The sequence below is a fragment of the Sinocyclocheilus anshuiensis genome, unplaced genomic scaffold (assembly GCF_001515605.1).
Source record: "Sinocyclocheilus anshuiensis isolate Anshui unplaced genomic scaffold, SAMN03320099.WGS_v1.1 scaffold261, whole genome shotgun sequence".
Taxonomy (NCBI): domain Eukaryota; kingdom Metazoa; phylum Chordata; class Actinopteri; order Cypriniformes; family Cyprinidae; genus Sinocyclocheilus; species Sinocyclocheilus anshuiensis.
In genome coordinates this window covers 2,082,516-2,095,910 of record NW_015536515.1, presented here as the reverse complement: position 1 = coordinate 2,095,910, position 13,395 = coordinate 2,082,516, and the positions used below count along the sequence as shown (strand labels likewise).

The 13,395-nt window shown below is 38.3% G+C and overlaps 1 protein-coding gene across 1 annotated transcript; it reads left to right on the top strand.

The window, feature by feature from the left end:
- Positions 1-406: 406 nt before the first annotated feature.
- LOC107692900 (bromodomain adjacent to zinc finger domain protein 1A-like) lies at positions 407-12,811 on the top strand. The gene is made up of 14 exons (XM_016492116.1): positions 407-551; positions 662-756; positions 1,067-1,212; positions 2,168-2,567; positions 2,991-3,154; positions 3,295-3,437; positions 4,903-5,051; positions 7,250-7,330; positions 7,424-7,671; positions 10,436-10,623; positions 10,742-11,073; positions 11,624-11,799; positions 12,000-12,087; positions 12,491-12,811. Exons 2-14 carry the CDS (start codon positions 669-671, stop codon positions 12,661-12,663), a joined length of 2,376 nt encoding a protein of 791 aa, XP_016347602.1. The 5' UTR covers positions 407-551; positions 662-668; the 3' UTR covers positions 12,664-12,811.
- The last annotated feature ends 584 nt before the right edge of the window (positions 12,812-13,395 follow it).

The following is a 13,395-nucleotide window of genomic DNA, read 5'->3' as shown; positions in this document are numbered from 1 at the left end:
TAGTACAATTTCAAGTTGCACTGTTCAAAATACCTGTAGTAGCACAGCAGTGCATACGTACCCGTTTACATTTAATTAAGGTGGACTAGATTAGACCGTAATACAAATTGTTGAGTTTGCCAGGTGCATACAACATTTATGACAGGTTTTCATGAAAGTGTTGGTCAGTTTGTCTGCTTGACAATCCCATTTCGCACTGCAACAATAAAACTGAAGTGAGATAAACAAACTGAGAAATGTCAAATGTCAAAACAGATGTCAAAGTTTTCCTTTGGGGACATAATTTGAAGTTGGAAAAAGGTAATAAATTGCAATATATCGCAATATGTTTAAAATCGCAATAATATTGTATCGTGACACAAGTATCGTGATGCCTCTGGTGATTCACACCCATATTACATAGGCTTTTGTGCTTAGAAACTAATAGTTGCATCACCTTATTCCAGGGTTCGAAAAAGAAAGGAGGAGAAGCTAAGGGAACAGGAGCAGAAATTAAAAGAAAAACATGAAAAACTCAAAGAGGAGGCAAGAAATGGAGACCATGTGTCAGGGTAAGCTGAACCAATAAACCTTTCTCAATACTCAATCCCTGGGTTTTGGGACACAGCTTACATTCCAGTCCACATGTTTGATTAAACTTGTCTCTGTCTGTTGGTTGTAGAGAGGAGATGGACATCATCAGCACAGAAAGTCAGGAAGGTCATGCTGAGCAAAACACAGAGGATGAGGAGGAGCAACCAGCCAAATCTAAAAAATGTATCAGCTTTTAAAATTATCAGCAGAAGTATCAAGTTTACTTTAAGATAAATTCTTGGTCTTATTATGATAGATTTTTCAGTGCATGTTATTAAAAGAGAAAAAAATAGATAAAATAGTTAATAAACCTGCAAGTGGTATGAGAAATGTTGAACTTAATGATTAATGGTTACATTTATGCATTTGGCAGACACTTTTATCCAAAGAGACTTACATTGCATTTACATTACATTTTATCAGTTCTTGCTTGCCCTGAGAAATGGTTGTTTAAATTATGTAGCAAATATATTCCTATGTTTTTGTTTTCCAGTAAAGAAAACAAATGACCTCCCAAAAGAGAAACAGGTTGGTGAGGTTGAAATGAAAGACAGTCTGAGCCCAGAGGAGTTACAGCAACAGCAGCTCAAAGAGAAAGAACTTCTGGAGCGCATTCAGAAAGCTATGGCCTGCACCTACATCCTGCCTCTCGGCCGAGACCGCCTTTATCGCCGCTACTGGATTTTTACTTCTGCCGGGGCACTGTTTGTAGAGGAAGACTTCTTTGGCCTGACAGAGGACATGCTAGAGCCCCATCCGACTCCCGAACCCAAAATAGAAGAGTTTTCCTCAACTGAGAGCCCTGTTAAGACAGATGCCACCACTGAGGACCCAATGCTGGTCCAGAACACCTCACCGTCAGTCAACCGGCCAAATCAGTGGTTCTTCTACAGCACACCTGAGGAGGTGGAGCAGCTCATAGAGGCTCTAAACCCTCGTGGGCACAGAGAGAGCAGCCTTAAAGAGACACTTCTGCAGGAGAAGGAGCGCATTGTTCAACTGATGGATAGCAAAGCTGTTCAGCGTTACCATCACTCAGGTACTGTGATTTTTTTGGAGCCAGGTTCCTAAGTAATGTTACGTTTTAGTTTTTGGGTGCCTGTGACTAAAGGGTTAGTTCACCCAAAAATGAAAATTCTGCAGTGTTTCCCATACATAAGCTCTACCTGGGCGGCCCGTGCAGGTAAATTGTGAATGGGAACATTGCAGTTGCATTGCTGTCTACGGAGGGTCAGAGAGCTCTCAGATTTTATCAAAAATATCTTAATTTGTGTTCCGAAGATAAACTAAGGTCTAATGGGTTTGGAATGACATGAGGGTGAGTAATTAATGACAGAATTTTCATTTTTGGGTGAACTAACCCTTTAAGAGAAGACCTCTTATCAGTTCTTGCTCTCCCTAAGAAATGGTTGTTAAAATTCTGTTGCAAATATCTATAGAATTCCTTTATTTTTGTTTTCCAGTAAAGAAAACAAATGACACACCAAAAGAGAAGCAGGTTGGTGAGGTTGAAATGAAAGAGGAGTTACATCAACCGCAGCTCAAAGAGAAAGAGCTCCAGGAGCGCATTCAGAAAGCTATGGCCTGCACCTACATCCTGCCTCTCGGCCGCGACCGCCTTTATCGCCGCTACTGGATTTTCCCTTCTGCTGGGGCACTGTTTGTCGAGGAGGACTTCTTTGGCCTGACAGAGGACATGCTAGAGCCCCGTCCTACTCCCGAACCCAAAATAGAAGAGCTTTTCTCAGCCAAGAGCCCAGTTAAGACAGATGCCACCACTGAGGAGCCGGTGCTGGTCCAGAACACCTCGCCGCCAGTCAACCGGCCCAATCAGTGGTTCTTCTACAGCACACCTGAGGAGGTGGAGCAGCTCATAGAGGCTCTGAACCCTCGTGGACGCAGAGAGAGCAGCCTTAAAGAGACTTTGCTGCAGGAGAAGGAGCGAATTGTTCAACTGATGGATAGCAAAGCTGCTCAGCGGTACTATCACTCAGGTACTGTGGGAGCCAGGTTCCTAAGTAATGTTACATTTGATTTTTAAATATGGGTTTAGTGCCTGTGACTTTTTTTGATACCGATGTCTGTTGCAGAGGAGTATGATCATTTTAATAATTGAACCATTAATAAATGATAATCAGTAATTATTGATGATACCGGAGCACCAAATCAGCATGTTAGAATGATTTCTGAAGGATCACTGAAGACTGAAGTAATGGCTGCTGAAAATTCAGCTTTGTCATCTCAAGAATAAATAGCATTTTGAAATATTATTACAATTTAAAATAATTTTCTTTATATTTAACAATATTTCTCTTGCTATATTTTTGATCAAATAAATGCAGCCTTGATGAGCATAATAGAAAAAAATGAATTATACATTTTTTTTCAAACTGTACTATATTTAATTTATTATGCAGATGAATCTCTGCCAGAGACCAAAGGAAGTACTTTAAAGCCAAAACCTGGCCCATCTTACCCACAAAGCACTGTACCTGCTGAGCGCTTCATGGAGAATCGTCTCAGAGATCTACTACTGGATATTGAGGACCGCATCTATCAGGGAACTCTGGGGGCAATTAAAGTATGTTGATTGTGTCGACCACATTCCATAGCTGTAAATATTGTATTTCTTATAGTGATGTGGCTTGATCTGGATCTTTGTTAATGGTAACCTGACTTTTTTTCCCCTTCCTTTTTTTTTCCCCTCTTTACCCTGAAAAGGTGATGGACAGAAACTCATGGAGAGCCGCACTGGAAAACGGGAACTATGAACTGCTAAATCCCCAGTCCAAAGAGAACGGGCTGATCAACGGAGAAGAGGAGCCAATGGAGATTTATGAGAATCACATCAGAGTCAAAGACAGGTTATTTTACTTTAATGTCTGTTAGCTGTTTATTTTTATTTCTGTGTTCAAACTAGTGGTGCAACGGATCACAAAACTCACGGTTCGGATCATATTATGGATTTTGAGTCACGGATCGTTTTTCAGATCAGCAAAAAATATATATATAAATTAGTGAAAGCTTACTTTAAGTACTTCTATACCACTAACTAATCCTGATGGATAGCAAAGCTGTTCAGCGTTACCATCACTCAGGTACTGTGATTTTTTTGGAGCCAGGTTCCTAAGTAATGTTACGTTTTAGTTTTTGGGTGCCTGTGACTTTCTTTTTTTTTTTTATACTGATGTCTGTCGCTGATGAGCATGATCATGTTAATAATTGAACCATTATGAATAATTGAGAATCAACCATTTCTGATGATATCTGAGCACCAAATCAGCATATTAGAATGATTTCTGAAGGATCACTGAGGACTGAAGTTATGGCTGCTGAAAATTCAGCTTTGATACATTTTTAATATTTCACAATATTACAGATTTTTTTTTTTTACTGTATTTTTGATCAAATAAATTCAGCACTGGTGAGCATAAGAGGGAAAAAAATAATTATTCATTAATCCAAATTATGTGTCATTTATTGTGCAGATGAATCTCTGCAAGAGACCAAAGGCAGCACTTTAAAGCCAAAAGTTGGCCCGTCTTACCCACAAAGCACTGTACCCGCTGAGCGCTTCATGGAGAACCGTCTCCGAGATCTACTACTGGATATTGAGGATCGCATCTATCAGGGAACTCTGGGAGCAATTAAAGTATGTTGATTGTATTGACCACATTCCATAGTTTTAAATATTGTATTTCTTACAGTGTGATGTGGCTTGATCTGGTTTTTCCCCCTCCCTTATTTTTATATTTTCTCACTGCACAAGTTAAATACAGATTAATCTTTGTTAGAGCTGTGGTGTTATTTGATTAGCAGACAGAAACAGGTATTTATTGGCTGCTGTCTCTTTAAGACCAAATGCACAGACCTAATACTGACACACATCCGTTTTCTTTCTCAGCTGTTTACCTTTACTAAGGACATAACTGACTGTGTTTACTAGAATACTTGCTAAAACGGGTATTTTAACATAACTTTGTGTGTATGTGAAAGAGGAATCAATTCGCTGTTCACGCGGTGTCTCTCTCTCTCTCTGTGTGTGCGGCAGCGGCTGAGCGCACAGAAAATAGCGCACGATTTAAAATTGCTTGAATGTGTAAACTGGCAAGACAAAACATGTGCAAATGATAAACTTTAACTCTATGATGTTAAACTTAACCGTTAATCCGTGAATCACATGCGTGCCGAACCGTGCAGCCTGATCCGTACGGATCACGGATCATCTACAATCCATTGAACCCCTAGTTCAAACAGAATCTGGTGCTCCTACAAGCTAACAGCAGTGCCTGCGATTGTGCGAACTGATGATGTTTTTCTCACGTTTAGGCCGCAAGAATTGAAGGCCGAGGGTCAGAGTGCCACGTCCACTACTGTGAGCACACCACAGCCTGTCAATAACATTGTCCACTATTTGGCACACGCTCTTGCACAGATAGAGCAGGGCATAGAGCGCAAGTTCCTGAAAGCTCCACTAGGTAAGATCTGTTACTTCTATGGTTTCTTCTGAAACTTTGAGGGTATAGGGGTGTGTTCCTGAAAACTATATGGATAATTGTTTTGTTTGTAGGAACATGTTTTTGTTTAATTTTTTAATTCGTTAATCCATAGGCTCTTATTTCTTTTTTTTTTTTGTAATTCACTGTTTATTATTTTGATAGAACACACAAAAAAACATTACAACAAAGGAGAGAAAACCTATTAAATAAACCATTGCCCTCCCAGAACCTCCCCCCATCGCACCGCACCGCAGGACCCACATAAACACAAAAGTAAAACAATATAAAAGCAAATATATATATAAAAATATATACAAACAAAATTGGTAATAATATTAACAACAGAATGACATCTTTAGATTAAATAACCAAAATCTTCGAGACTATGGAAATCCAGTTCTTCCAAATAGATAAAGTAGCAGGCTTTGCGTAATTAGTCCGTGCAGAAGACAGTTCCAGATATAGTATTTCCAATAAGGAATGAATCCAGTGCTTAGCAGAAAGGTCATGAGGGGGTTTCCAGCGTTGAACTAGTAATTTCTTTGCCGCAGTCAAAGCTGCTAGCCAAAATTTCCGTTCTTTCTCACTTATAGAAAATTGAGAATTATCATTCAACAATAAAATAACAGGATCTTTGGGAAAACGAATCTTGATAACCTTGTATAAAACATCAAGCACAATGTCCCAAAATGTTTGCACATCTGGACAGTCCCATAACATATGTGTCAAGGCAACCTGGTCCACAAAATATGCAATATGGATGGGGTGATATACCCATAGCATAACGTATACGTGTAGTTAAATATGCTCTCTGAATAATTTTAAAGTTAATGAATTTGTGATTAGAGTTTGAGGACGCGTGGAATGTATTATCCCACACTGTGTCCCATTCAATGCTTCTATTATAGGGAGTCAAATCGGATAACCACGCTCCAGCTTTAGGGAATTTATCTGTATTAAGATTTGAAAAGCAAAGGTAAAAATAAGAAACAATTCCTATGCTTGGCGCATTTTGAATCCATTGCGTTACTGGGTGAATTTGAAGATTATTACCCCAAGGAACCTTTTGAGATTTTAATGCAGAACGAAGTTGAAAATATAGAAATAACGTGTTACGGGAAATATTAAATCTTTCAATTAAGTCTTGAAAATCTAAAATTGATTTCTCTCCATTTATATCGTTTAACGTTAGAATACCTTTTGAAACCCAAGTTGGCTGTGCAAATGGTTGTCCACCAGAAAGCAGATTCAGATTGTGCCATACGGGAGTATGAGTATGCCATATAGTTTTAGATGGAAAAAGGGATTCAATCTTTTTAAATATTTGGAGAGTATAGGAAAGTATAGGTCCATAATGTAATGAGCACTTCCTATACGTAAGGCCAGAACAAAAAAAATCTTGCAAACGAACTGGTGAAATAAGCTCTTGCTCTATTTCTTTCCACGAGGACTATGAACAAGGATCAAACCATTTCTTAACCGAGAGCAGAATAAAGGACCAATGATACCATTTAAAATTTGGGCAACCCCATCCGCCTTTCATTTTAGTTCTTTGAAGTGTAGACCACTTAACGCGGGGACGTTTTCCATTCCAAATATATTTTATTAGTAAAGAATCTAGTTTTTTCCAATAATTTGTAGGTGGGGGGAGAGGAAGCATGGAACTAACAAAATTGATGCGAGGCAGAATATTCATTTTTATTACTGACATTTGGGCAGAAGGTGATGAGGGCAGATACATCCATCTTTGAATATCAGACTCAATTTTTCCATAAATTGACATATAGTTTATTTTTGAGATGAGGGGTAAAGTGGGTCTGAGTTCGATCCCTAAATATTTAACTTGTGTTGATATTAGGATATTGTTTGGAATAGAAAAGTTAAGGCCACCGGAATTAAGAGGCATCAAAATAGTTTTAGAATGATTAGAATGATTATTTTAAATCCCGATAGTATGCCAAATTCATCTATAATTTTGAGGGCGTTAGGAAGTGAGCGCTGCAAGTCAGATAGAAATAATAAAGTGTCATCTGCATATAAGGAAATAGAATGGCTTGATGCGCCTAACCGAATTGGTGTAATAAGACTGCACTGTCTAACATACTGTGCCAGGGGTTCTATTGATAAGTTGAACAAAAGGATAGGCTCTTATTTCTAAATGTTTTGTTTTTAATCAGGTGATGAGGATGCCAAGAAAGACCAGAAGTTGAAGAAAAAGGACAAAAAGAAAGATGACGACCAGTCCAGCGAGAAAGATGGTAAGATTTCTTGTTTACCTGAAAAACTGAAAGCGTTTGCCCTTTTAACACGTTGATTTAAATTATAATTACTAAACCTGTTTTCCTCAACAGATGGCAGTGAAAGTGGGCGGCAGGTGAAAACTGTGCAAGAACGCTGGCGTGAGTCTTTGTTGGCCTGCTCCAGCTTGTCGCAGGTTTTCCTGCATCTTTCCACACTTGAGCGCAGCATAGTCTGGGCCAAATCCATCCTCAACGCCCGCTGTAAGGTGTGTCGTAGGAAAGGAGACGCTGAGAACATGCTTCTATGTGACGCCTGTGACAGAGGCTATCACATCTTCTGTGTTCGGCCAAAACTGAAGGTGAGAACCATAGTTTTTGGAAGGTTTTATTTAGTGGACACCTTATTAACTGTTCTTTTTCATAAACCCTGACTTGCCATGCAGACGTAAAGTGTGTACGTATAAACTAACACATGCAGCCAAGGACAAAAAAAGGAAAGGAAAATAGACATGTATATCAGCAATCTGTTAATAAATGATTGTATATAAACACAAAAGTAAAACAATATAAAATCAAATATATATATAAAAATATATACAAACAAAATTGGTAATAATATTAACAACAGAATGACATCTTTAGATTAAAGGACCAAAATCTTCGAGACTATGGAAATCCAGTTCTTCCAAATAGATAAAGTAGCAGGCTTTGCGTAATTAGTCCGTGCAGAAGACAGTTCCAGATATAGTATTTCCAATAAGGAATGAATCCAGTGCTTAGCAGAAAGGTCATGAGGGGGTTTCCAGCGTTGAACTAGTAATTTCTTTGCCGCAGTCAAAGCTGCTAGCCAAAATTTCCGTTCTTTCTCACTTATAGGAAATTGAGAATTATCATTCAACAATAAAATAACAGGATCTTTGGGAAAACGAATCTTGATAACCTTGTATAAAACATCAAGCACAATGTCCCAAAATTTTTGCACATCTGGACAGTCCCATAACATATGTATCAAGGTGTCAAGGCAACCTGGTCCACAAAATATGCAATATGGATGGGGTGATATACCCATAGCATAACGTATACGTGTAGTTAAATATGCTTTCTGAATAATTTTAAAGTGAATGAATTTGTGATTAGAGTTTGAGGACGCGTGGAATGTATTATCCCACACTGTGTCCCATTCAATGCTTCTATTATAGGGAGTCAAATCTGATAACCACGCTCCAGCTTTAGGGAAATTATCTGTGTTAAGATTTGAGAAGCAAAGGTAAAAATAAGAAACAATTCCTATGCTTGGCGCATTTTGAATCCATTGCATTACTGGGTGAATTTGAAGATTATTACCCCAAGGAACCTTTTGAGATTTTAATGCAGAACGAAGTTGAAAATATAGAAATAACGTGTTACGGGAAATATTAAATATTTCAATTAAGTCTTGAAAATCTAAAATTGATTTCTCTCCATTTATATCGTTTAACGTTAGAATACCTTTTGAAACCCAAGTTGGCTGTACAAATGGTTGTCCACCAGAAAGCAAATTCAGATTGTGCCATACGGGAGTATGGGTATGCCATATAGTTTTAGATGGAAAAAGGGATTCAATATTTTTAAATATTTGGAGAGTATAGGAAAGTATAGGTCCATAATGTAATGAGCATTTCCTATACGTAAGGCCAGAAAATAAAAGATCTTGCAAACGAACTGGTGAAATAAGTTCTTGCTCTATTTCTTTCCACGAGGACTATGAACAAGGATCAAACCATTTCTTAACCGAGAGCAGAATAAAGGACCAATGATACCATTTAAAATTTGGGCAACCCCATCTGCCTTTCATTTTAGTTCTTTGAAGTGTAGACCACTTAACGCGGGGACGTTTTCCATTCCAAATATATTTTATTAGTAAAGAATCTAGTTTTTTCCAATAATTTGTAGGTGGGGGGAGAGGAAGCATGGAACTAACAAAATTGATGCGAGGCAGAATATTCATTTTTATTACTGACATTCGGGCAGAAGGTGATGAGGGCAGATACATCCATCTTTGAATATCAGACTCAATTTTTCCATAAATTGACATATAGTTTATTTTTGAGATGAGGGGTAAAGTGGGTCTGAGTTCGATCCCTAAATATTTAACTTGTGTTGATATTAGGATATTGTTTGGAATAGAAAAGTTAAGGCCACCGGAATTAAGAGGCATCAAAATAGTTTTAGAATGATTCATTTTAAATCCCGATAGTATGCCAAATTCATCTATAATTTTGAGGGCGTTAGGAAGTGAGCGCTGCAAGTCAGATAGAAATAATAAAGTGTCATCTGCATATAAGGAAATAGAATGGCTTGATGCGCCTAACCGAATTGGTGTAATAAGACTGCACTGTCTAACATACTGTGCCAGGGGTTCTATTGATAAGTTGAACAAAAGGATAGGCTCTTATTTCTAAATGTTTTGTTTTTAATCAGGTGATGAGGATGCCAAGAAAGACCAGAAGTTGAAGAAAAAGGACAAAAAGAAAGATGACGACCAGTCCAGCGAGAAAGATGGTAAGATTTCTTGTTTACCTGAAAAACTGAAAGCGTTTGCCCTTTTAACACGTTGATTTAAATTATAATTACTAAACCTGTTTTCCTCAACAGATGGCAGTGAAAGTGGGCGGCAGGTGAAAACTGTGCAAGAACGCTGGCGTGAGTCTTTGTTGGCCTGCTCCAGCTTGTCGCAGGTTTTCCTGCATCTTTCCACACTTGAGCGCAGCATAGTCTGGGCCAAATCCATCCTCAACGCCCGCTGTAAGGTGTGTCGTAGGAAAGGAGACGCTGAGAACATGCTTCTATGTGACGCCTGTGACAGAGGCTATCACATCTTCTGTGTTCGGCCAAAACTGAAGGTGAGAACTATAGTTTTTGAAAGGTTCGATTCAGTTGACACCTTATTAATTGTTCTTTTTCATAAACCCTGATTTGCCATGCAGACTTAAGGTGTGTATGTATAAACAAACACATGCAGCCAAGGACAAAATAGACATGCATATCAGCAATCTGTTCATAAATTATTGTATATGTATTTGTAAATAGAAATTCTCTTAAACTTCTGACGAAAGTTTTGATATTCCTTCATTTGTTTTACAGGCTGTTCCTTCTGAAGACTGGTTCTGCCCTGAATGCCGCCCCAAACAGCGTTCCCATAGAATCAACTCCCGTCAGCGTTCCTCTATTGACTCTGAAGAAGAAATGGAGGACGAGGAGGAGTCTGAACAAGAGGAAGAAGAATCAGAAGAGGAAGATGAGTCAGAAGAAGAACAGTCAGAGAAGGAAGAGTTAGTTGACTTGGATTTTTCTTTATTTTGATCTTTTTTATTTTTTTTTGCCGGTCTACTAATTGAATGCGGAAAAATTTAATCAACATTGTTTTCTTTTTTCTTATTTATTTAACAGTGTGTCCAAGAAGGCTGCTGTCAAACTGCCTCCACATAGCAATAAAGGAGTTCGTTTGAACACCAGATCAAAACAGGCTGAATCAAGTCATAACATGCCTCGCTCGCAGCAGAGCACATCCAAACAGAATCAGTCTGCTAATAAAGGAGGCTCCAAAAACTCAGGCAAGAAGTCCACCCCGGTGTCCAATGGCAAGCCCCCTCCCCGGGCAGGAAGCCGCTCCAGTGCTCGTCTTAGTCTAGAGGTGCTCACTACTAATGGCACAACAACCAAATCCAACCAGCCCAGTCCTACAGCAGAGAATACAGACTCTAGGAAGAGACCCATTACTGGTAAGGAGTGTCAGTGAATTCACACACACAAAATAAATAAATAAATCAGCTTAACATAAAGGAAATTTGATTTACTGCATCACATCAAATTAGGATACTATGGCTAAAATAAAAATACTGTGGCTAAAACAAAAATAAAAAAGGTAATTATGACTTCTCTCACAATTAAGACTCAAAAATGTCTGTTTTTTTTTTTTCTGGCATGGAGTTAAAAAAAAAAAAGAAGCTAATCTCACAGTTCTGACTACTTTTTGTGTAATTGCAAGTTTATAGGTAACAATTCTGACTTTTTTTTCTCAGAATTGAGTTTGTATTTCACAATTGCAAGTTATAAACTTGTAATTGTGATTTTACATCTCGCAATTAAGTTTTTTTTTTTTTTATGTTTCCAGATCAAAATTTAAAAAAAGAGACTTTTTAAGCTTGGATTGGAGAAAATTACATGATTAATCTTTAACTTAATGCAGACACTTGTTATTCTTCCCGTTTCATTTTTTCTAAGACTTCTTGTTCACATCTCATGTATTGTGGTTTGCCACCGTTTCTCCAGCAGAGGTCTCCCCAAAAGCCAAGATCGTTTTGGCTCCAGCCACCACTTCATCCAACCGTCGAAGCTCAGGGAGAAACTTAGGCGTCCACGAGCTGTCAGCCTGTGAGCTGCTCACTGTGGACCTGGTCAGACACGAGGACAGCTGGCCTTTCAAGAAACTAGTGTCCAGAACTCAGGTAGTGCATTTAGAAGTTAAGAGCTGTTCACACTTATAACCCTCTGTAACAAGGTCATAGAGCTCCCATTCTTGGTTGGTTTACGACCAGCTGTACTCCTAAATAATCTGTGCAGTTATGTGAGATCTCGCTTTCCCAGTTTTACACTGAGGCATTATTTTCATAGTTTTAATGACTACTTTTATTGCACATATTTCCAGGTGCCTGATTACTATGACATAATCAAAAAACCCATCGCCTTGAGCACAATCAGGGAAAAGGTCAACAACTGTGAATATCAAACTGCTGGTAAGTTAATCATTTTGTTTTGTGGAAGCAAGGATTAAATAAAACTAGTTGTCACAAGTCAATATTTAACAATAAGGTTTTCAAATTCACCTAGTTCAAAACCCTCTGATGTCAGAATATTTTTTTTATGAATTTTGTCTATTTACATTTACATTCATGTTTTTTGAAGACGCTTTCATACAAAGCGGCTTGCTTTGCATCTAAAGTACACATTGCATCTAAGGGGGGATGGAATTGAAGGTTTTCTCTACACAAATTGACTTTCAAAAACAGAAATATCCACTTGAGTATATGAAAATGTAATTTAGAATTAACCTTATCTAACCCACCTTAACAGCTTGAAATAGTCGCACAACATAAATCTTTGCTAAATGTAATTTATTTTGTGTTATTAATCTTGTAGCGGAGTATATAGAGGATGTGGAGCTCATGTTTTCCAACTGTCTGGAGTACAACCCACGTAACACCAATGAAGCAAAGGCCGGTCCACGGCTGCAGGCCTTCTTCCATTCTGAACTTCAGAGACTCGGCCTGGCTGAACGCATGACTCCACCACAGAAACGGTCACGGATGTAAACAAAAGCCCATCTTCCACACAAGCTCGCCAACTGGCCGAGACTGAAGACCAGTTCATAATCCGCTGTCTAATTATGTTGTTCTATTGCATTTGTGGAATGTTCATGAACATTCCGGTGTGGTGTGAATCATTAAAAAATTCTACCTAGCTCTTGCAGTGTGAAGTGTGCAAGCAAAACGGCACTCAAGCAGCGGATATCAAGCGGCATTTATCTTCACAGCCAGTGACAGGACTATAAATTGGCCTTTAATCCTATGGAGCAAAGAATAAGTCCTTCACTAGCAGAAGAAAGGAAAAACAGCTGTGCTGTGAAGAAAAAACATTTTTGCACTGTTTTCTAAAAAGTGTTTTGCATTCACATATTAACTCAGGACAAAAAGCATTGTGTTTTTGTCTGCAATTTCAAAATGGTGCTTGTTTTTTTTGTACCTCAAATGCATTTCTAGACTACTATTTTGTATAGATTTTTACAGACCTGAGTCTCCTTTTTGATGATAAATTAAGTCTCACAGCTCAAAGGAACAAACAGAATTTGTGTTTTGTAGTTGTATAGATTAACTCAGTTCTTTCGTTCAGGTCCCTATAGATTGCATAAACACTAAGTAGGAACCAAAACATCCCATTTTGTTGCTTCCCTTTTCAGTTTTTGGTTATTTATTATTAGATTTGGGTATAATTTGCTTGCTTTATTTATAAAATTGTCTTTATAGGTTATGTGTCCCCCCCCCCCC